This window comes from Camelus bactrianus, chromosome 18 (assembly GCF_048773025.1).
Source record: "Camelus bactrianus isolate YW-2024 breed Bactrian camel chromosome 18, ASM4877302v1, whole genome shotgun sequence".
Taxonomy (NCBI): Eukaryota; Metazoa; Chordata; class Mammalia; order Artiodactyla; family Camelidae; genus Camelus; species Camelus bactrianus.
In genome coordinates, this window is record NC_133556.1 from 20976753 (window position 1) to 20999165 (window position 22413).

General features: G+C 42.0%; 1 protein-coding gene across 2 annotated transcripts in view; it reads left to right on the forward strand.

Annotated features, from left to right (window-relative positions):
* The window catches only part of TMC7 (transmembrane channel like 7), a 48624-nt gene that overhangs the window by 19326 nt on the left and 6885 nt on the right, over positions 1-22413 (forward strand). For both annotated transcript variants that reach the window (XM_074346267.1, XM_074346268.1), the window contains exons 4-13: positions 145-312; positions 4088-4170; positions 8258-8403; positions 11621-11768; positions 12660-12833; positions 14206-14363; positions 16632-16749; positions 17050-17147; positions 18807-18993; positions 21213-21343. In XM_074346267.1, the coding sequence (XP_074202368.1) occupies positions 145-312; positions 4088-4170; positions 8258-8403; positions 11621-11768; positions 12660-12833; positions 14206-14363; positions 16632-16749; positions 17050-17147; positions 18807-18993; positions 21213-21343 (1411 nt within the window). The remainder of the gene's footprint in view (positions 1-144; positions 313-4087; positions 4171-8257; positions 8404-11620; positions 11769-12659; positions 12834-14205; positions 14364-16631; positions 16750-17049; positions 17148-18806; positions 18994-21212; positions 21344-22413) is intronic.

Consider the following 22413-nt stretch of genomic DNA (forward strand, 5'->3'; position numbering starts at 1 on the left):
GCCAACAGTAGAAAATATAAAATGGTTCTTTTTCCTCCAGCACCAAGACTCCAAACTCAGTTCAGCCGTCAGTGGCTGATTCAATCTACAGTGGGTCCTGGGTCAATACTCCCGGTCAATGATATCTGTATTTCTTTTTTCTAGGGAAGTTTGGCACTGGGATTCAGTCCTACTTCTCTTTCTTACGGTTTTTGGTGTTGCTGAATTTGGTGATATTTTTGATCATCTTTATGCTGGTTTTGCTCCCAGTCTTGCTCACCAGATACAAGATCACCAACAGCAGCTTTGTGCTCATTCCATCCAAAGGCATGGGTGAGTCTGACACCTGGTTTACCACGGAAAGTGTTCTTTTCATTGTGTACCTAGCTGCAACGCTACTTTCTCTAGGAATGTTTATATTCTAAGTCTTGGGCAACTGTATTAGTCAGGATAGGCTAGATAATGCTGCAGAAACAGATGACCGCATAACTCTCAGCACTCAATAACCACAAAGGTTTCTTTCTTACTCACAAGTGTATGTCCATCACTGTTTGCTAGTAGCTTTGTTCTGTGTTGTCTTCACTCTGGAGCCCAGGCTGATGGAACAGCCTCTTTCTGGACCATTGACAGTCACTGTGTCCAAAGGAAACAGAGCCATGGCAAATGTGCTGGCTCCTAAAATTTCTGCCTGGAGATGACATACAACCTTCCTGCCACATCTTATTAGCGAAAGGAGGTCACTCGCCAGTCCTGGGTTCAGCAAGGCATTTGGGAGAAGCAGTGCAGGGTAGGAAAGTGGAATATTTAGTAAATATAAGATAATCTACTCCAGTGACTTTATTTCAAGGCTTTAATCTCCAATAATGGTGATGCTCAGGCCTCCATTTATTAAACACTAGTCATCTGCCAGACACTAGGACAGGTGCTGGATCTGTTTTCTTGCTGCATTTTCAACATAAGTCAGATCTTCCGGGCATCCCGTTTATTCAAATGGTGAGAGTTTCTGTCATTGCGGAGACATTCATTGGATACCCTCTAGTACCACGCTCTGTGCTAGAAGTGGAGACCTCGTGCTTCCTTCACATAACTCCACTCCCCAGAAGAACCCCTCATTACGGTCATTTCAGTGGCCCTAAACATTCCTCCTCATACTTGTTTTTGTTTTAATTCAACCACACTTAAAAATCAAGTAAGAATAATGTATGAACCCTGACTTTGAGTGCCTACTGTATGCCAGATGCTGCATTTTTATTTTCTAATATGTCCATTATACAGATAAAAAGCACCTGCTGCTATGTGAAGATGCTGGGTTCAGTTTCACAACCCAGCTCTTTAAAAAAAATTTGTTTTTGAAGTCTGGTCAGTTACAATGTGTCAGTTTCTGGTGTACAGCACAATGTCCCAGTCATTCAAGGCCCAGCTCTTGATTAGACTTTCTTTTTTCCTTTTTCTTTTATTTTAATTGAAGTACCATCAGTTATAATGTGTCAATTTCTGGTGTACAGGACAATGTCCCAGTCATGTGTATACATACATATTTTCTGATTAGACTTTCTGAGCCTCATTTTCCTTATCTGTAGCATGAAGGTGATCATTTAAATAGTGAGACAGTTGTTTCATTATTCAGATAATGCCATTCTATTTAATACTTAGCTCACTAAAAATAAAGACTTATTATTTAAATTATAAATAATTGAAAATAATATAAATTCTATATTATTCAGTGCAGAAAATTTAAAAGTATAAGTAGTGATCGTTTAAACAATACTCATAGTTTTAAAATGAGTATTAAATAAGATAATAGGGTGCTTTGCCCAAGGAAAGTACTCAATAAATGGCAGCTGTTTTTTTGTGGGGTTATTTTTAGCAGTATTTCCTTCTGGAAGAACTGAATATCATTTTGTCTCACTGGCCACTGCCTGTTCAATTCTCCCTTCAGCCGTGAGCAGGGCCTTGGGTGGAGGGAGGCTGCCCTCTTCGGGAAGATGGAGCTGGACTCTGGGCGTGCACACCACGCATCTCTTCTTTTTCCTCATTATTTCCTCTGACTGTCCTTCTCCTGCGCATACTTTTTTTTCTCTTAACTTAATAAATTTTGTCCCTTAAAGAAAGGCTCAGAAGTCCCTCTTTTCCTGCTCTCACCTTCCTTCCCTTCTTCATTCCTTCCACAAGTGTTTATTGAGCACCTGCCATGCACCGGGCCCTGAGCCAGGCCTGGGGCTACAGCAGGGAGCACCACACCTGCATGCACAGCGTTGATGCGCTGGAGCGGGGATGGGTGTTAGGAAGGGACCACACGAAGAGATGTGTAAGGTATGAATTTGGCTGTGGGGAGAGGGAAGGGTCAAGGTGCTGAGAGATCGGACACCAGGACACTGGAAGCTGAGGGGTCTCCCAAGCCCTCTGGGAAGGTGGGGACATAAAAGGCGAGCCCAGGAGGGCAAGGAGAAGGCAGCTGCTGGAGAGCTTGGGGAAGCATCTTCATGCAGGGGAACAGCACCTGCAAAGGTTCACAGCTGGGAATAACTCAGCATATTAGAGAAACAAAAAGCCTGGAGTGGCTGGTGAGCAAACTTCCTGAAAAGGGCTAGATGCAAGTGTTTTAGTCTTGGCAGGCCGTGTGGTTTCTGTTGCAGCTATTCAGCACTGCTGTGGTGGCGCAGAAGTGACCATGAACAAATGTCCTGAATGGTCATGGCTGCCTACTGATAGCACTGTATTGACAAAAACAGGCAACTGGCCAGATTGGCCTGAGTGCCATAGTTTGTCAACCTCTAGGCTTGAGGGCAGTGAGTGAGGAGTGGAGTGCCAGTCGTTTCATTCCATCTCCCTGACTCCGCTCCAAATAGAATGACTGTCTCCCTCCTCTCTGCCTCTAATACTATGTTCATACAACCATTTGAACACCTTATATAAACCTCACTCCTCACTTGATGGTGAGTTTTTCAAAGGCAGGAACTGCTCCTTCCTCATCCTTTTATCTCCAGCAGCTACCTGATGCACTGTGAATAAGGAATGTTTGTTGAGTGACTAAGCAAACACACATTAGAACACATGTGCCATTATAAAATGGCAGAGCTGGAATTACCCTGGGGGGAACTGGTTCAACTCTCTTATTTTAACAAAGGGAAAAGAAAAGTGAGGCTCAGAGAGGGGGTGGTAAATTGGATTATTTTCCCTAGTGTGTCATTCCCCTATAGTTGTGACTTTGCAAAGCTTTGCACTGTAGGCAGAGAATACTTTCTGCCCCCATTGATACTGCACTTGGCCATATGACTTGTTTTGTCTAGTGGAATAGTAGCTTGAAATGGGTTTGTGTGGTTGTCTTGTCTTATGAGAAGAACCGTGAGGAGATCATCCCCCAGGTAGCCATTGCCTCTTCAGCCTGGTCCCAGAGTGAAGTCATGTAGAGCAGACATCAGCTTATCTGGGAGCCTGGAGTGCATCCTGGCTTAGCCTCAGTCATCTGAATGAATTCAAACTGTGGCTCCATGAGGGAGGAAGTAAAGGTTTGGAGGTTAAGTCATTGAGATTTTTGAGGTTATTTGTTACACAGCAATAGCTGACTGATACAGAGGAAGTGAATTAGTTGTTCAAGCATAATGTAATGTCACTAAAGTTGATACTCAAAAAATTTCTTGGTCAGTTATACATAGGTAAATATGTATATTTTTAAAGTAAAACTGTTTGTTAAATTTGCACACATGTGGAGATCTTTGAAAACTGGATGTGCTTAAAAATGGCATAATCATTATATCTAACACAGCCTCCAAAACATGTGCAAATATGAATCCCAAAACATAAAAATACCAATACAAGCCAAAAACGTGTACTGTAAGTGGACCCATATCTAAAATGTATAAAAAAAAACATATATTCCCCAAATGCTTAGGGAGAATAGTGAAAGGGGAAAATGCTGCTGTACTTGGTGCACTGGGGTTTAGACTGCACGTGGAAGATCACATGTTCACAAACACATCCATACACAAATTGTATGTGACATCTAAATGTGTATACATAGACATGCATATGTGCACAAATTATGACAGACAAGTTTTAGAGACTGTAACACTATTTCCACTGATGTTCTTGTTTTTGTGTTTTGCAGATATTCAATGCACAGTATATCCAATAAGTAGTTCTGGACTCATTTACTTTTACAGTTATATCATAGACTTACTTTCTGGCACTGTAAGTATTTAACATAATTCTGGATTTGGACCCTCAAATACACTGAAAATAGATTAATTGAAAGACCAGGTTCCTGAACGTCTGCAGTAAGAGCCAAACACAAGGGTTGACATAAGTCCCAGTAAAAGAAATTGTGACTCACCCGAGGTCATACGCTAATGAGAGCAAAGTGGGAGCAAATCGCAGAACACTTTGTAGCCCCGTTTCTTTAGATCACATCCCACCAGAGAAGTTTCTCCTCGTAGGTCTCCACACACTATAATCTTCTTTGTCGTAAGAAAGATTTTATAGGAGATTTAGATGCATTCGATCATAAATGTTCAATAAACTACATATGATAAAAGAACAGACCTGTCCCGAAGAATGAATTTTCTACAGTGATGAGAATGTTCTGGATCTGTGCTGTGATATTCGATAGCCACTAACTCTTGAGCACTTGAAATGTGGCTAATCTGACCAAGAAACTGGATTTTAATTTAATTTTATTGTTATTGATTTAAATTCCTTTTTTTTTAAATTTAAGTACAGTCAGTTATAATGTGTCAATTTCTGGTGTACAGCACAGTGTCCCAGTCATGCATATACATACATACATTTGTTTTCATATTCTTAAATTTCAATTTCTTTTTAATATGTGTTTTTAAAACCATACTACCTGCATTACTGAATGGCCATCACATACATTCCCTGTAATATTACTGTTCTCACCATGGCAAGCAAGTAGTAAACTGACAAATATTTTTCATGTGTGTTTAAACATTTATCTTCATGTATTATATAGAATGAGCAGAACATCCATTCACTGACCAGTGTTTTCGCTGTTGCAAGCAAATGCCGCATTTCTACATGTATTACAAAGTGACTGTCACATCCATTCATGGAAATACCAGAGTTCTCCGTGTGGGTTGCAAGTATGTAGCAATCTTACACACTTCTCTGTCACGCTGAATTATTAAAACTTTTCTACACACATTACAGCATTGACATCCCATGCGTTGATTTAAAAGAAAGTATTCTGAACATACTGAGCAAGTAACACTCTTATAACCATCTTTTTTCCTGTGTTTTCAAAACCTTCATTAATGCATTCCCGTATGCCCACCACATTTATTCACTGAAAGCACTGGTTCTCAACATAGTAAGCACGTAGCAGTCTTATGTGGCTTTTTTTAAAATTGAGATACGATTGACATATAATGTTGTATACATTTGAGGTGTACACCTGTTGGTTTGATGGGTGTATATATTATAATATGACTACTGCAGTAGTTTTAGCTAATACCTTTATCAGGTCACATATAAATTTAAATTTAAATTTAAATAAGCCCAAGAGGGAGACGGCCAGAGAGATTAAGCAGTGGCTTGTCTTTGCTGAAAACAACTGGGCCAAACTCATGATCAAATCCAAGAAATTATTTACCAGACCCAGTGGACCTTTGTCCTGTGATGTTACATTATTTCATGGGAGAGATTGATGACAACCCTGATCCCAAGCTAGGGCAGTAGAAACAGGTTTTGTGTAGTTGGGCAAGCCTTGAATGGCCTGTGTGTCTTGCCTACGGGAGAGTTAAAGAGAAGATAGAGTTTTCTGTTTCTACTTTTTTTTTTTCCTCCTAAAAACTGTACTTAACTACTCAGTCTAAGAATACATGGTTATCATAAATATAGAGTAAAAAATGAAGTACCTCTTCTCAGAGACCACCAAACCTTTAACACCATGGCTCATAGCTTTCTCATCCTTTCTCATGCACTTACACGGTCTTCTTAATATTTTATAATATGGATTTTTTTATGACTTAGCCAGTCCCTTATTGATGGACATTCAGATTGCTTCCATGTCCCCTCGTTATAAACAATTATATAAACAATTTACGAGCAATGCTATAGTGAACCTCCAGGTATTAATTATACTGTTTCTGCTCTCTGAATATGTTCCCTTCCTCACTTTCCTAGAATGTTCTATCCTTGCTATCCAAGGGGGAGTTTGAGTGTTCAGTTATTCCCACCATAAGAAGTCACAGACTTTTCTCTGCTATATTTTCAGATGGGGCACCTTTGGGGGGTTTTGTCTGTTTGTTTGTTGTTTTGTTTTGTTTTGTCCTGGTCATGGTTTTATTGAGATACAATTCACATAACATTCAGTTCACCATTTAGAGTGTCCCAAGTCAGTGGTTTCTAGTCTGTTCACAGAGTTGTGCAGCCATTACCACAATCAATTCTAGAACATTTTCATCACCTCAGAAAGAAACCCTGTATCCTTTAACTGTCACCTACGAATTCCCCTAGTCAGTGCTAAGCAACCACGAATATACTTTGTATCTTTATGAAATGCTTATTCATGAGACTTCGTATAAAAGGGATCAAATAGTATGTGTATTTTTTTTTATCTCTGGCTTCTTTCACTTAGCATGTTTTTAAGGTTCATCCATTGTTGGAGCTTCTGTCAGTCTTTGATTGCTTGTTATAGCCAAATAAGATTTCATTGTGTGGAAACATTACATTTGTTTATAAATTCATGACGGACATTTGGGTTGTTTTCACCTTTTGGCTGTTATGAATAATGCTGCTAAGACCATTCACGTACGAGATCTTGTGTGGACATCTTTTCAGTTCTTTGGGGTATAGGCCTAAGAGTAGAATCACTGGGTCAAATGGTAACCCTATGTTTAACTTTTTGAGGACCTGCCAGACTGTTCCAAAGTGACTGCATCATTTTACCTTCTCACCAGCAATGTATGAATTTTCTGATGTCTGCACATCCCTGTTTGTACTTGCTGTTACCTGACTTTTTAATTATAGCCACCCTAGTTTGTGTGCAGTAGAATTACTTTGTGGTTTTCATTTGCGTTTCCTAATGACTAAAGATGTTGAGCATCTTTTCATGTGCTTATTGGCCTTTTGTTTATCTTCTTTGAATAAGTGTCTATTTGGATCTCCTTTCCATTTTTAATTGGATTATCCATCTTTTTAGTGTTGAGTTATAAGAATTTTTCTATATTCTAGATACAAGTACTGATCACATGTATGCTTTCCAAGTATTTTCTCCCATTCTCTGTATTGTCTTTTTACATTTTTGATAGTGTTCTTTGAAGCACAGAGGTTTTCAATTTTGATGAAGTCCAGTTTATTTTTTCTCTTGTTGCTTGCGCTTTTGGTGTCATATCTAAGAATCCATTGCCAAATCCAAGGTCATAAAGATTTAACTGTCTTCTAAGAGTTTTGTAGCTTTAGCTCTTACGTTTAGATCTTTGATCCATTTTAAGTTAAAAGTTATATATGGTATACAGGAGGGGCTCAACTTCATTTATTTATTTACTTATTTTTGCACATGGCTGTCCAGTTGTCTCAGTACCGTTTCTTGAAAACTTTCTTTTTTCCCCCTTATTAAAAATCAGTTGATCATAGATGTATGGGTTTATATTTGGACTCAGTTCTATTCCATTGATCTGTATGTCTATTCTTAATGCTAGGCCCACAGTGTCTTGATTACTGTTGTTTTTTAGTAAGTTTTGAAACTGGGATGTGTGAGTCCTCAACTCTCTTCTTCTTTGAGGTTATTTTGGCTATTCTGAGTCTCTTGCAATTCCATGCGAATTTTAGGATTATCTTGTCAGTTTTACCAAGAAGCCAGCTAGGCACCTAATAGGGATGTGTTGCTTTTGTACATCACTTTGGGCAGTGTTGCCATGGATCTCCTGATCCATGAACATGGATATTCTTCTATTCATTAAGATCTTCTTTAATTTTTTTAAACAATGTTTTATAGTTCCAAGAATATAAAGATTTATACTTCATTTGTTAAATTTGTTCCTAAGTATGTTACTATTTTTGCTGTTATTGCTCATGGAATTGTTTCCTCAGTTTTATTTTTGGATTGTACACCTGTATATTTTTAACACTCAGGCTTTTTCTGTGCTTTATTCCCCAAACACTAACTGGGCACCCTGTATACCTCTGGAATTTTCCCAGTCTCTGGGAATTCAGGGATGAACAATGACACTGGAATGTGAATTCCTTGAGGCAGAGACTGATCTCCTGGTTCCTTGCAGTCAACCAGTCTGACCTCATGCCCTTGGCTTTGTTTCAGGGTTTCTTGGAGGATACCTGCCTCTTCTATGGACATTACACCATTGATGGGGTGAAATTTCAGAACTTCATCTATGATCTGCCTCTGGCTTATTTGTTAAGCACAGTTGCCTACCTGGCCCTGAGTCTTCTCTGGATAGTGAAAAGGTAAAGTTAATTTTGTCACTGTGTTCTCTTTGGATTACTCTTGATGGCTGGAGTCTGTTGGAGGTCCATGGACTCCAGGAGCCATTGCCCAAAGGATGAGTAGAGTCCGGGGGTAGGCTTTGTGGAGGAAGGTTTGTGGGTGTGTTGGAGGCTGTGGAGACCTGGAGGAAAGGGAGGCCAGCATTTGGGAGCTGGAGTAGCAACCTGGAATCTTCAATCGATCATCATTGAACACCTTTGTCAGTACCATTCTCCAACCTTATTTTTGATCTGGTGTGTATGCAGACCAGGTCTCTACTGGGTTGCAAATGGCAGAAACCCAACTATGACTAACTGGGGTGAAGGGGAATTGAGTGGCTGAGAGAAACAAGGAAGGGAGGAAACTCCAGATTACAGTAAGGACAAGGATATAGGTATGGCTTCAAAACAACCCAAAGCAAGGGTTCCTTCCTCTCTGGTGGCAGCTTCCTTATTGTGGAATCCCAGGGTCACAGGTTCAGAAATCCTTCAAAGAGACTTGCTGGCTCTGCTTCATTGAGGTACCCAACCCCGACTCTCCAATTGTGGCCAGTGAGTTAGGGTCCTGTGAGAACATAGCATTTCCCATGGTAGACAAGTGTTTTAGTGGGCGATGCCAATTCTCAAGAAAGGTGAAGAATATTAATTACGTTAACAAACAACTGTCCCCAAAAGTACAATGGTCCAACATAATTGATGGAAGTTGTGTATCTTACGTGAAGTTCTTAGTGGGTCACAGGCTAGTGTGGAAGGCTTCTTCTCAGTCCTTCTGGAACTCAGGTTGACTGAAGCTTAGCCATCTTCAGCATGTGGCTTTGATGTTCCTCTGGAGGGCTGGAAGGGAAAACGACCTTGGAGGAGTATCACATGGAGGGTATTTATGGGCTCGGCCTGGAAGTGATGCACATCACTCATAGTCCATTGGCTACAGATGGTCACATGGCCATAGCTAACTGCGGAGAAGGCTGGGAAATGTTGTCCTTGGCTGGTGCCACTTCCCACTAGCACTGTACTGTGGAAGGAGAACCACCAATTTCTAATGGACAGTTTCCTGTCTCTGCCTGCCCCAAGAAGATTGCTTGGATGGACACCTCTCTTACCTACTTGGTTGCTCCTATGAGAGCTCAGGCAGTGCTGTAAGCCACGGAGCTGTGAAGCTCCTTATCAAGGGTGTAGGAGGGACCAGGTTGTTGGGGTCTGAGTTTGTCCTCCATGGGGACCAGGGTTCACCACCACAGAGAGAAGCCCAGAGCCCAGCTGGGCACTCATATCGAGTCAGAATCTATGAGATGAAAATTAACTGATGTGTGTCCATCCCCCACATGAAGCATACTGACAGGCGGGAACAATAGCTTATTTTGAGGGCAGAGAGATGCTTGGTAAGGAAATGTTGGTTGACTGGGGCTCTGGCTTTGCTGTTCTGTGCTCCTGGCAGGGGCAGATCCAAGTGTTATGGACCTGCAGCTTAGGCAATATGGAATGACCCTCTTTAAGACAAAGAGTATGAAAGTATCTTCTGTAAATTATAAAAAATAAAAACAAGGCCATAAGAACACATTCCTAGAGGCGCTCCCAGGGCCTTGGAAGAGGCCCTGAAGAAGAAATAAGCTTTATTAGCCGAGCAGTGGATCCATCTCCGGACCTTGCCTGAGCTCCATCACCTCAGGGCCCTGACTGCTTTGTGGGAACGACTGGAGGAAGGGTGGGTGTGATGTAATGGGGAGCGGCCTATCCAGGGAGGAGGAGGTGCTTCAGTGTGGCAAAGAGGGTGGACTGTGGGGTCCAGAGACCAAGATCCAACTGTCACTTTACCTCTTTGAACCCCATTTTCTTCATCTGTGAAATGCACACGCCTAGAAGGGTTAATGGATGCATTAACTGGAACGAGGCAGGTAAAGACCTCAGTACTAGGCCTGGTGCCTTGTAGACATTTTTTAAATTAAAATCATCATCATCATCCTCACAGTAGCCCCAGTTCCACTACTAGCTCTCTGCATCTAGGGGAATCATTTTCCCTTCTCTGGATCTTCGTTTTCTCATCTGTAAAATGTAGGTCTGATCTAAATCAGACCATTCACCTGGGGTGGGACCTTAGAATCACCATGGAGCTTTATCAATAATGTATTTCTAGACCCCCATCCATGAGACCTGCTGAATAAGAAATCTCAGGATGTGAGACCACCTGGGAGTTGGCATTTTGGCAAAGCCCCCCAGGTGGTTCTGATATAAATATTTTTGCTGTGAACCTTTTGCATCAGGACTGACTGCTATAATTCCTTCCACTTTTATTGTCTCTACAACTCAGTAGCAAATCCTAAAAATACCCTGGTTTGTCTACAGAGTATGTGGCATTTGATGTTTTTATATCAAGTGCCAGAGTGTGTTTTTTTCCATGAAAGCATTTGAGTGAGTAATGATTATGAACTTGTACAACAGAGTTGCAACTGACCTAAAGAGGTGCTCACTAAGTATTTGGTTATTTTACTATTTAAGTCATTTATTCTCACATTTATCCATTAATTGAATAGTGGCCGTATTTATATCCAGGCATTCCAGATGTTAAGGTGGCAAGACAGCCAGGGTATCTGCCCTCAAGTAATTTAACATTTAGTCATGAAGGAGCTACAAGCAGTAAACACATATATAAGATGATTGCAGCGTAGTTTCATTGCTGTGAAGGAAATTCAAGAAATTGACTCCAAGGAGGAGTTACAAATTTAGATGGGGTGGTGCGGAATCCATGGAGGGGATATTTGAGTGAAACCTGAGGAATAAGGAGGAGGCAGCCCTGGGAAGCAGAGAAGGCAGAGAGCTGCAAGTGCAAAGGCCCTGAGGCAGGGGTGGGAGATTTGTGTGTTTATGGAAAGGTTAAAAAGCCATTGTCATTATAGCAGAGTGGCCCTATGGAAGGAAAGATGGCACTATGCATGGTCATATGGGGCCTCTTAGGCTGTGTTAAAAGACTTTGGATTTTATTCCAACTGTGAAAGAAGCCACTGAATGGATGAAAGGAGACGGTTGTCAGCAATGAGATGCCTGGTTAGCTGCCACGTATTTAGAGCTGTTCAAAACTTGACCATGCATGTCAAAATAGGTGGAAGATGCAGCCATGTGTAACTTTTATTTTAGACAAAGCCAAACCATGGGCCTGTATTTTGTTGTTGTTCTTATAAGAAGGCCAATCGTGTTTTGGGGTCAGGTCGGTGGAAGGGTTCAAAATCAACCTGATCCGGAGCGAGGAACACTTCCAGAGTTACTGCAACAAGATCTTTGCTGGCTGGGACTTCTGCATCACCAACCGCAGCATGGCGGAGCTGAAGCACAGCAGCCTGCGCTACGAGCTCCGGGTGAGTGCCGCGGGATCTCCCTCAGCGGGAGGCAGGGGTTGCAGCTTGCAGAGGAACCAGGCCGTGTCCCCGCCCCATGCTTAGCCCATTTCCCCTGTGGAGTTGTCAAGAGCTCTTTGCAGAGAATGGCTTCCTGGGGCTGATTACCTTAGGCCCAAACAGTGGAGCTGGTGAACTGGGGCCAGGAAGAGAGGTGGTGGCTTCCCCCTGCTGACACCTTATCCTGTTATTTCTCCACCTGATGAGAACCTGTTATAAACATCACTTAAATCAGGAGAAACAGGACTAAGAGGGGATGCTATGATGCAAGGTGGAGTGGACAGAACATGAAAAAGTAGGATTTCCAAATTAATAAGGAGAAAAGGAGTAATAACTAGCATCTTTTCTTTTAATTGAAGTCTAGTCAGTTTACCATGTTGCGTCAACTTCTCATGTGCAGCGTAATGTTTCAGTCATCCATATACATGCATGTACTCGTTTTCATATTCTTTTCCATGCAAAAAGCATCTCGATCAAACCTGCCCATAAAAAGAGGAGGAGGCGATTGTATCAAAAGCTTAATAAAGTGAGATGGAAGGAATCAAATCAAATGCATCATTTGTTTAAAGAAATGCACATACTTCATATGAGTAATGTTATGAGTAGGTTCTAGTTCTGTTTTCACATTTATTACAAAGCCTAATTGCAGCCTTAAATGGGAGATCCTGCCCTGACTCAGGCCTGCAGTAGACATGGAAACTAGTTGGGCTTGATCTGAGAAGGTATCTTGGGGGAGATGAATATTTAAGGAAAGTTTAAAGATGGAGAGGGAGGGGATGACGATGAGTCAGTTTCCAGCCCCGAATATCCCTTCATCCGAGTGCTCACAAGTGAGTTTTCTTTGGTTCTCAGGCAGATCTGGAGGAAGAAAGAATACGGCAGAAAATAGCAGAAAGGACCTCAGAAGAAACAATACGGATTTACTCTTTGCGGCTGGTTTTGAACTGCATTGTGCTGGCCGTTTTAGCGGCATGCTTTTATGCAATCTATAGAGCAACTATATTCTCACAAGAACACATGAAAAAAGTAAGCGCTCCGTGAAGGTCAATTTAACTTTCACTCCGGTTGGACTTTATGTATGCTAAGTGTATTGCAAACCTCTGAGACAAGATACTGTCATCATTCTATTTTACATATGGGGATATATGTTTGGCTGATAGGACAGAGAACTTAAAATCAGAGTGACTAATTTCCACCTTTAATAGAAAAAAAAACCCATCTAAAATAGAGTGTTTGGGATACCGACTCCTCCTGGAATTGACAACATTGAAATCCAGGCTGGAATGCCTGGATTTAATCTGCAACTGCACTGCTTACTAGCTGGGGCCTTGGTTTACCTGAAATAACAGTGGTTTTAAAAATCCAAGTGGCTCTGCTTTGTGAAATCAGTCATCAGGGGCCCAGGTTCCTTCCATCTTGTAGCTCTGCCATCCCTAGGACGTGGCTGCCTTCTGTATGGTGCGGGATAGCTCACTATGTTCACATTGTATCCAGTGGGAAGGAGGTGGCGAGGGCACACCCCTTCCTTCAAGGGCATGACTTGGAGGTTGCAGTTAAAACTTCCTCTTGCATCCCTTTGGCCAGAATTTAGTCAGACGGCTGTACCTAGCTACAAGGGAGGCCAGGAAAATTTAGTTTTACACCAGATGTATATGATGTGACTAACTAGTCTATTATTAGGAAAGAAGGAAAGAATGGCTATTCCAAGTCAATTAGTGCTACAGCCTTGAAAATGCTTTAAATTGCCCATTGATACAGAATGCATGGATTTTTTATACTTCCCTGTAATAAATAGAGCTCATTTTTCTTCCAGTGTGGTACTAGATCATGGCTCCTCTGTTTGAACACCCAAGGAAGGAGATGGCTTATTTTTATGCGCCGTGTTGAATGAAGTGCTTTGTTTGCTTTAAATATGTATAGTTCTTTTTTCCCCTTCTAGTTTTATTGAGATAAAATTGACATACAATATTGTATAAGTGTTAAGTGTCCAGCATAATGACTTGACATATGTATAGTAGAGTTCTTTTTAAAAATTTTTTTTAATGTAATTGTATTTATTTGGGAGGGGGATAATTAGATTTTTATTTATTTATTAATGGAGGTGCTGAGGATTGAACCCAGGACCTTGCACATGCTAGGCATGCGCTCTACCACTGAGCTGTACCCTCCCTGGTATATAATTGAGTTTGTTGCTTTTTGGGAGGGGAGGTAAGTGGGTTCTTTAATTCATGTATCTTTTTTAATGGAGGTACTGGGGATCAAACCCAGGACTTCGTGCATGCTAGGCAGGCACTCTACCACTGAGCTACACCTTCCCCCTCATAACTGAGTTCTTTTAAGGGCACTTCATTTGTGATGCAACCTACTATACTCCTGACCGGTTTTGTTATTTTTCTAGGAAATTGACAGGATGGTTTTTGGAGAGAACCTCCTGATACTGTACCTGCCTTCTGTTGTGATCACGCTGGCCAATTTTATCACCCCAACGATCTTTGCCAAGATTATCCACTATGAGGATTATTCTCCAGGATTTGAGATCCGGCTGACAATCCTTAGGTAATGCCTAGACTTGCCAAGCAGGTCGCGACTTGACCCCTCCCCTGCCTGTGGCAGACATTGCTAATGAACTGTGGCACCTTTTCCTGCTGAGCCAAGAATCCTCTTCAGCCTCCAGGCAGCCTCCATGAATGAATCAGAGTTTGCTCATGCAATGAGCTCTCTTTGACTGGAGTGTCCACTCAGCAGTGGTATATTTTTGGTTCCTGTATTAGCACATTGACAGCTGAGGGCGTAGGGTGGGGCCCGTGAAGGAGGTGTTTCTCTGAAGATGTTAGAAAGGACAAGTGTATACCAGCAGGGAACTGAGGAAGTGAGAGAGAGAAGGGAAGGCAGCTGGAAAAGGGCATGTTATTTGGGGCCGAGTTGCAACTGGGGCTCAGTCCTATGGGACAACTCTGGGAGTTGCATGGAAAATATCTTAGAATTTTCCTACTCAGTAGAGTGTTTGTCATCCAACAAGGTATTCGTCTGCCACTGCCTAAGGGTGGCTTCACCCCACCACAGTTCCACCCCACTACCTCCACGAGTGGGCCGTGGGAGGAGAGTTCCAGTGGGGACTTGCAGTAGGAACCTGAGGCTTTGGCTCAGGTGAGTTCCGAGGAAATGTGCCCCAGTCCCTGACCGTGTGCTGCAGGTGACTTTTTACAATTTGTTCTCATACTAAATAAATACTCAGTTTTCATAAAAATAAAAAATAAAGAAATGACAGGTGTAAAGCCGGGCCTGGGGAGTAATACACGTGAGTTAAGGAGGACCAGGTGGGGACTGTGTGAACCTCCTAGAGTGATTTCTTTCTGCTGCTCAGATGCCTCAGATGGCATTTGCATCTTTTTTTAAAAAATCTTTTTATTTTGGAAATTTTCAGACAGGACGATCTGCTAAACCCCCATGTGTGCCCATCATTTAGTTTCAACTATTTACCAGCATTTTGTTAGTCTTGGCTTCTATGTGTTTCCCCTACCCTGCTGGATTATTTCAAATCTCAGGCCATGTGCCATTTCACCTGTAAACACAAGTATATCTCTAAGTGACAAGGAATTTTTTTTTTTAACTGAAGGTACTGGAGACTGAACCCAGGAATTTGTGCATGCTTAGCACACGCTCTACCACTGAGCTTTCGCTTTCCTTCCAAGAGCTTTTTTTTTTTTTTTTAATCATAACCATTATCACACCTCATCAAATTAAGTCAGTCCCCTGATGGAGTTGCAGAAGGCTTTCTACGATTGGTTTGTTCAAACCAGGATTCAAACAGAGGCCACATGCTGTGTTGAATTATGTCTCTTAAATCTCTTTTATTCTTTTAAGAATCCCCACACTCCCTTGTGTTATGCTAGTGACTTGTGGGAGAAATCTGAGGCATTTGACTCATAGAATGTTCTCTATTTTGCATTCAGTTCATTGTCTTTTCATGGTGTCTTTTGTTTTTCTGTGCCCCCTTGTCACCGTAAACGACTGTAGATTCAGACTTTGTATTAGATTCCGCTTCAGTTTTTGGTTGTGGGAAGCCCCCTGGTGGTGCTGGGTACTCGCACACATCAGGAGGCACAGGTGTCAGGAACCTGCTGAGTAGTGAGGAATGAGTGGATGGTGTGGGTTTGCTCCCCCACCACCCACACACTTTTTAATGTTTCTATTTCATTTTTTGTTTACAAACCAAACAGCAGGAAAAACATCTTTAAGAAAAAAAATTAGCACCTTCTCTGCAATCTGTTTTCTCCCTCAGCCCTCACCTGCACGGTTCCTGTTGTTCATGCCAATTTTCACACGTTTTGTTTTCTTTTAAAAGTAGGAGTGTATCTACCTGAAACTCTGCAATGTATTTTTTTTTTCACTTTTCAGTATATACCAGACATCTCTCAAAGCTGATACTTGGAAGATTCAGTTCTTTCCAGGAATATATAGGTTCTGAGTGTAGTTATATCATCATGGGTTCAGGAGTTCCCAGCTTTCTGATCTGTTTTTTTCTTTTCTCTCTGCCATTTAAAAAATTTGCAGTAAATATATATATATATATATAAAACATGGAATTTACCATCTTAGCCACTTTCAAGTGTACAGTCAGTGGCATTGGTACATCCTCATTGCTGTGCCACCATCACCACTGTCCATTTCCAGAACTTGCTCATCACCCCAACAGAAACTCTGTGCCCACTTATGGGCTTGCTCTTGAGAAAGGCAGCATGTCTGGGCCCCAGCCCCATCCCAGGGGGCCAGCCCATCCTGAACCCTCCTCTTCTCACCCTCCCTCCTCTGTCTTTCCTGCAGGTGTGTCTTTATGCGGCTGGCCACCATTTGTGTGCTGGTGTTCACCCTGGGCTCCAAGATTACATCCTGTGACAACTACTCGTGTGAGCTCTGTGGCTACAACCAGAAACTCTACCCGGTGAGGCTGCGGGGATAAAAGCGTCTTGCTAGGTGGGTCATTTTGGGGTAATGGCATCAAGGTCGAGAGAATAGCCCTTGCAGCCAAGGATTGGAATCCCACTGGTGCACTTTCTTGCTGTGTGGCAGAGTCTGGCACACCAGGCGCTTCTAAGGGCTTGAAACCCAACGTCTGTGCTGGGGCTCAGAGGCATGCTGGCTGATGGCCTCCGGGGGCAGCAGGATTTGGGGCTGGAAAGAGCGTTGGGGAAACCTGGCTTTCTCTCCTCCAAGTCAGGCTCATTTCTCTCTGTGGTTTCAGTGCTGGGAGACCCAAGTTGGGCAGGAAATGTACAAGCTGATGATCTTTGACCTCATCATCATCTTGGCTGTGACACTTTTTGTGGATTTTCCTAGAAAGTAAGTGTGAGGGGTACCCCCCATCCTGATCACCCCTTCCTCATCCCCACCACAGGCTCCCATCACAGCTGCTCTTCACAAAGTGCTGGATGATGCCACCCTCCCCGGAAACCTCTGACAACCATTGGTGACCTTCAGACAGGTCATCACCGCCTAGTCCATATGTGCCCCATTGAAAGGCGGCATGAAGAGCAGAAATGGTGCTGCTTTCCATGAGGCTCGTGTTGGGTGACTTCTTGCCCTTAGCACAGCCACGGGCCCTGTGAGTGGAGACCCTCCAGGCTGCAGCGGACACCACATTTTCCGATCTGGGTTCAAGTCCCGGCATTGCCACTTCCTAGTCATGTGGCCCTGGGCAAGTTAGTTAGGCTCTGTGCCTCTTTCCCAACCTGTGAAATGGGATAGTAGCAATGCCCACCTCATAGTACTGTCGTGAGGATTAAATGACAAAATGCAGGTAAAAGTACTAAGAACAATTCATGCCACAGAAATCTCACCGTCATGATTAGCATTAACTGTCTCCATCATGATTATCATTATTATGCTGTTGTTTAAAAAAAATTTTTTTTCTCAGCATCTCCTTGAGCCTTAAGTAAATTTCTGTTCATTTAATCACTTTTTTACCCACATGTACAAATTCTCTAGGCATATGCCAGAGGTCCAGAAAGCCCTTAAAAGTAAATATTAAAAAAAAAAACTATCCTTTCTAAAAATTACTGACATGAATGTGTGCATGCTGAAATTTTTTAAAAAATATTTAGAATTTAAATAAATATAGAAATCTGGAGAATAGTGAGTTCTATTTTGTATCTTATCCCTAATTCCCTAGTCCCAGCCCACTCCTTACAGGTGGCCACCTATAACGCTTTGGGTTAGATCCAGCAGCCCTTACAAATAAAAACATATACTTGCATAAATACATGTATAAGTAAACACAGTCTCACTGGAAATGTCCTTTTTTCCCTTGTAAGTGGGATCACAGTACATCCACACTGGTCTGCAGCTTGCTTTCTTTCCCCCTTACAAACAAAATACCATGAACAACTTTCCATGTCAGACACATGGATTTTCCTCAGTCATTTTAAGGACTGTATAATATTCCACTGTATCCACGGCTTATCCTCTGTCGATGCATCCCCTCCTGATGGGCATTTGGGTTGTTTTCGGTAATGTTGCTAATATGTGGTGATGCTACAGTCAACAGTTGTGTGTTTATCTGAGGCCTCTGGTCCTAGGGTTTCTGTAGGAAGCTTTAGGATTCCAGGAAGTGGCTTGCAGGGTGGTAGGGTCCTCATAAGCCCTTTTCTGTGTGGATACACAATAGCACAATACTTTTTGGATTGAGTGGCAAGCCAGTGTACAGAGACTGCCCACATCAGTATTGTCACCCAACCCGATGAAGTAGGTTGTGTTATAATCCCCTCGCATTCCAGATGAGAAAAACGACCCTTGTCTAACTTTATTTGTCTGGGAAACTGTAGATCTGAGACTCTGGTCTTAATGATTCCAGAGTTCACTATATTCTGCATCTTATAGACATATGACTGACTAGTTTCCATGAGAAGAATGTATGGAAATGGCCCTGACTTTGTGGATGTGGCTCTGTGGCCTTGGCAGACACTGGTAACCCAGGTGAGAAATTGTCCCGTTTGTTTCCAGGATCCTGGTGACCTACTGCTCCTCTTGGAAGCTGTTTCAGTGCTGGGGACAGCAGGAGTTTGCCATTCCTGATAACGTTCTGGGGATCGTTTACGGGCAAACCATTTGCTGGATTGGAGCTTTTTTCTCACCCCTTCTTCCTGCGATTGCAACCTTGAAGTTCATTATCATCTTTTACGTGAAAGAGGTAAGGAGAGATGGGGATGAGGGGTTGATAACCCAGACCATCCTTGATCTTGCAGGATAACTGGCGCACATACGCTTGGAGCCCACCTACATCCTATCAGGTGTATGAAAACTGCATCCCTTATTTGACGTATATTTTTATTCTAGAAAAAAGACTTTGAATGGATTTTCACATTTGTCATTTTGAGAATTTTGTTAAGAATTGTTTTGCTCCTCTGATTTAAATGTTTGTATACATAACTGTCTTACGAGTTGAGTTGCAGTTGATCGATCAGTTGACAGTGATTCATTTTGGTGATGTTTAACAAAAGGTTTATTAATTAAAATTTTGTAATTTTCTGTTTGGATTTTGGAGCTGGTGACTTTGTTTTCAGGTTTCAATTATTTGTGTAGCTTCTCAAACAGCTCCCAGGCCCTAGGAGTGGCACCTGAACTAAATGCTTCATGGGTGAAGTAGCCCTGCAGATGCCTAAGTTATCTGGGCTTATTAACTGACCTTCTTTTTTCTTTATTATAAAGGCACTATTTGCCCACTATTAAACTTTTAAACAATACATAGAGGTATTCCATCCCTTCTTGCAGAAGTACCTCTGTTAATAAGCCCAACAATTTTTTTTCCCAGCGGTTATTGATCACCTATTATGCCAAGCCCTGAGGATTCTGAAATGGAAGTAATAATAGTATTAATAATCATAACAATAATAATAACAGATGATAACAACACTGTGTGCCCCCACACTATGAACAGTTTACATGGATTATCATGTAATGTTTACACCCTTTGAAGTAGGTACTGTTATTAACCATATTTTATAAACTAGGAAGCTGAAGTTCAGAGAAGTTAAGTAACTGGTCCAAGGTCACACAGCTTATAAATGACTCCAGGGATTTGAACCCAGGTTTACCTCACTCCAGAGCCTAAGCTCTAAACCCAGTAAGCAGGGCCTTGAATTGGGTGATACTTTGTACCCGGATGTTTCAGCCTTTGAAGAATGTTCCGATGCTTTTGTTGGAAACTTCAGTTGGCTGAAGTCACCAAAGGAGAGATGGAGGTGAGAAAGCTCATAGAAAGATTTTCTTTTTCCAGAAAATACTGGTTAGACAGTGGTCTCCCAGCATGCAGCATAGTAAGGACAGTGTGGGGGTAATGGAATGGGTCGCGGGCACTGGACTGAGTTCCAACACCCCAGACCTGACTGGCCAGCTGCCCGCAGACAACAAGACAAGACACCAAGTGTCCCTAGTACTCGGTGCCCTCCAGCTGACAAGGTGTTCTGGCTGCTGCTGAAGTCACTCAAGCTTGATGCCCCTTCCCAGTGATGCAGCTTTCTAGAATATTCAGGAGAAACTGTATGCCTGTCACCATACCGCTCTCCCTTCCCCACTTGATATTTCCTTTAAGTCTTTTTTCCCTCAATGGAAATATTTACAGGGAGGGAGGATATAGTTCATTGGTAAAGCGCATGCTTAGCATGCACGAGATCCTGGGTTCAATCCCCAGTACCTCCATTAAATAAATAAATAAACCTAATTACCCTCCTCAAAAAAGCAAAACAAACACACAACCTTTGAAAAAAATAAAATGGAAATATTTTTAATATATAGGAAAAATACATATGCTTGTAAAAATTCAAAGTAGCTCCCATTTTGGTGTATGCAAGACAGCTCACAGGAACTTTTTCTTTGCCATTTAATACATATTGAACCTGTATAGAGAATAAATACTTTTCACATCCTTTCACATCATCCCACTGTACACTCTAAATGTCTTACAGTTTTGCCAACTATACGTCATTAAAGCTGGAAAAAAAAAGAAATTTACAGTAAAATGTTTAAAAAATACTTCCAAAAAACCTTCAATGAGGTCATACAGTACAGAGCTTTGAAAGCTACCCTTTTCATTTCACAGAGCCGTGGAGGAGGTAAAGCTCTCTCATTTTTCCTGAGGGCTCCGTGGTTCCACTGTATGGATGCTCTTTAACCCTTAAGGAACTCCGTCAGTAGCTACTTAGGTTGCTTTCAGTTATTCCCAGTTATCAACAACTGTAGCAGTAAATATCCATCTACATGTGTTTGGGCCCATTTTTTCATTTTGGTCTCTTTTGCTGACGACCCTTCCAGTAAGGTTATGCCAACTTACACTGTAATGCATGAATGCCCTCATTTATCCTCAAGAGAGCTGCACACTTTAATTTTTCCTCTTTCTTCCTCTCCCCTTAGATAAGTCTTCTTTATACCTGCAGACCCTCCCCCAGGCAGTTCAGAGCGTCCAATTCTAATTTCTTCTTCCTGTTGGTGTTGCTGATTGGGCTGTGTTTGGCGATAATCCCTCTGACCATCAGCATGGCACGGTAAATGCAACTTTGTTTTCTAGAACATTTCCTTGCTTCTTGACGTGTCCCTCTTTTATGTTAAAGGCTTCATTGCATTCTTCACTGGCTTTCCTCTGGGTGCCCCACCCACAGAGGTCAGTAAGTCACTTCCGGCTTAGCCAGGCTCACTTTTGTTTCAGAATCTCCCTCTGGACGCGGGAATGTCTTGGTGCACTTCTGAACTTGGGCGTGCAGGGTTGCCATTGTTCTTGGGAGTGTCGGTTAGATCTCTCCTACCCAGCCCGCTTTTCCTAGGACCTCTTTTCTAGTCCCCTTTTGGATTCTTTGTTTCTGATTATGAAGGGAGTACATGGTTATTGAGAAGACTTGGAGTGTCCTCTGGGTACCAAGCACTGGGCTGGGTGCTGGGGACATAAGACGATTCAGACACGGCACAGGGGACGTAGTGTCAGGCAGAATTTGGAAAGAGCAGAAATGCTCAGGACTGAGGATGAGAAGCTGAGGGTTCTAACCCCAAGGATTCCACTCCTCTGTCTTATAACTGTTTATACCAGAGGCTGGAAAGTGTAAATAATTTAGGCTTTGCGGGCCATATGGTGTCTGTAACAACTGTTCAGCTCTCCTGTTGTATCAGGAAAGCAGCCAGAGATGATATATACACTAACAGGCGTGCCTGTGTTCCCGGGAGGCTGCATTTACAAAAAGCAGGCAGTAGGGCTAGAGTTGGCCCAGTCTAACTCCTGACTTGGAGTCTCATGAAATTCCATTTCTTCATCTTTACATTAAAAGCCTGGAACTGTGAATTCATCTCTCAGATTTTATTATTTTTTAAACAAATCTGAGTCTATATATATTTTATTGTAATAGTAATATATATATTTAAAAATTCAAACAGTACAGAAAAGGGTACAAATTAAAGAGAAAAGAATGCTCCCCATCCTCACCTCTTAGTCCTACTCTGAGAGGTAACTACTGTTTACGTTTTATGAGGACTTCCAGAAATTTACTATGAAAAATGTATTTTTTTAAAAAAACACATATGGAATAATCCCGTTTGGCAGCCTGATTTTTTTTTCACTTAACTTTGT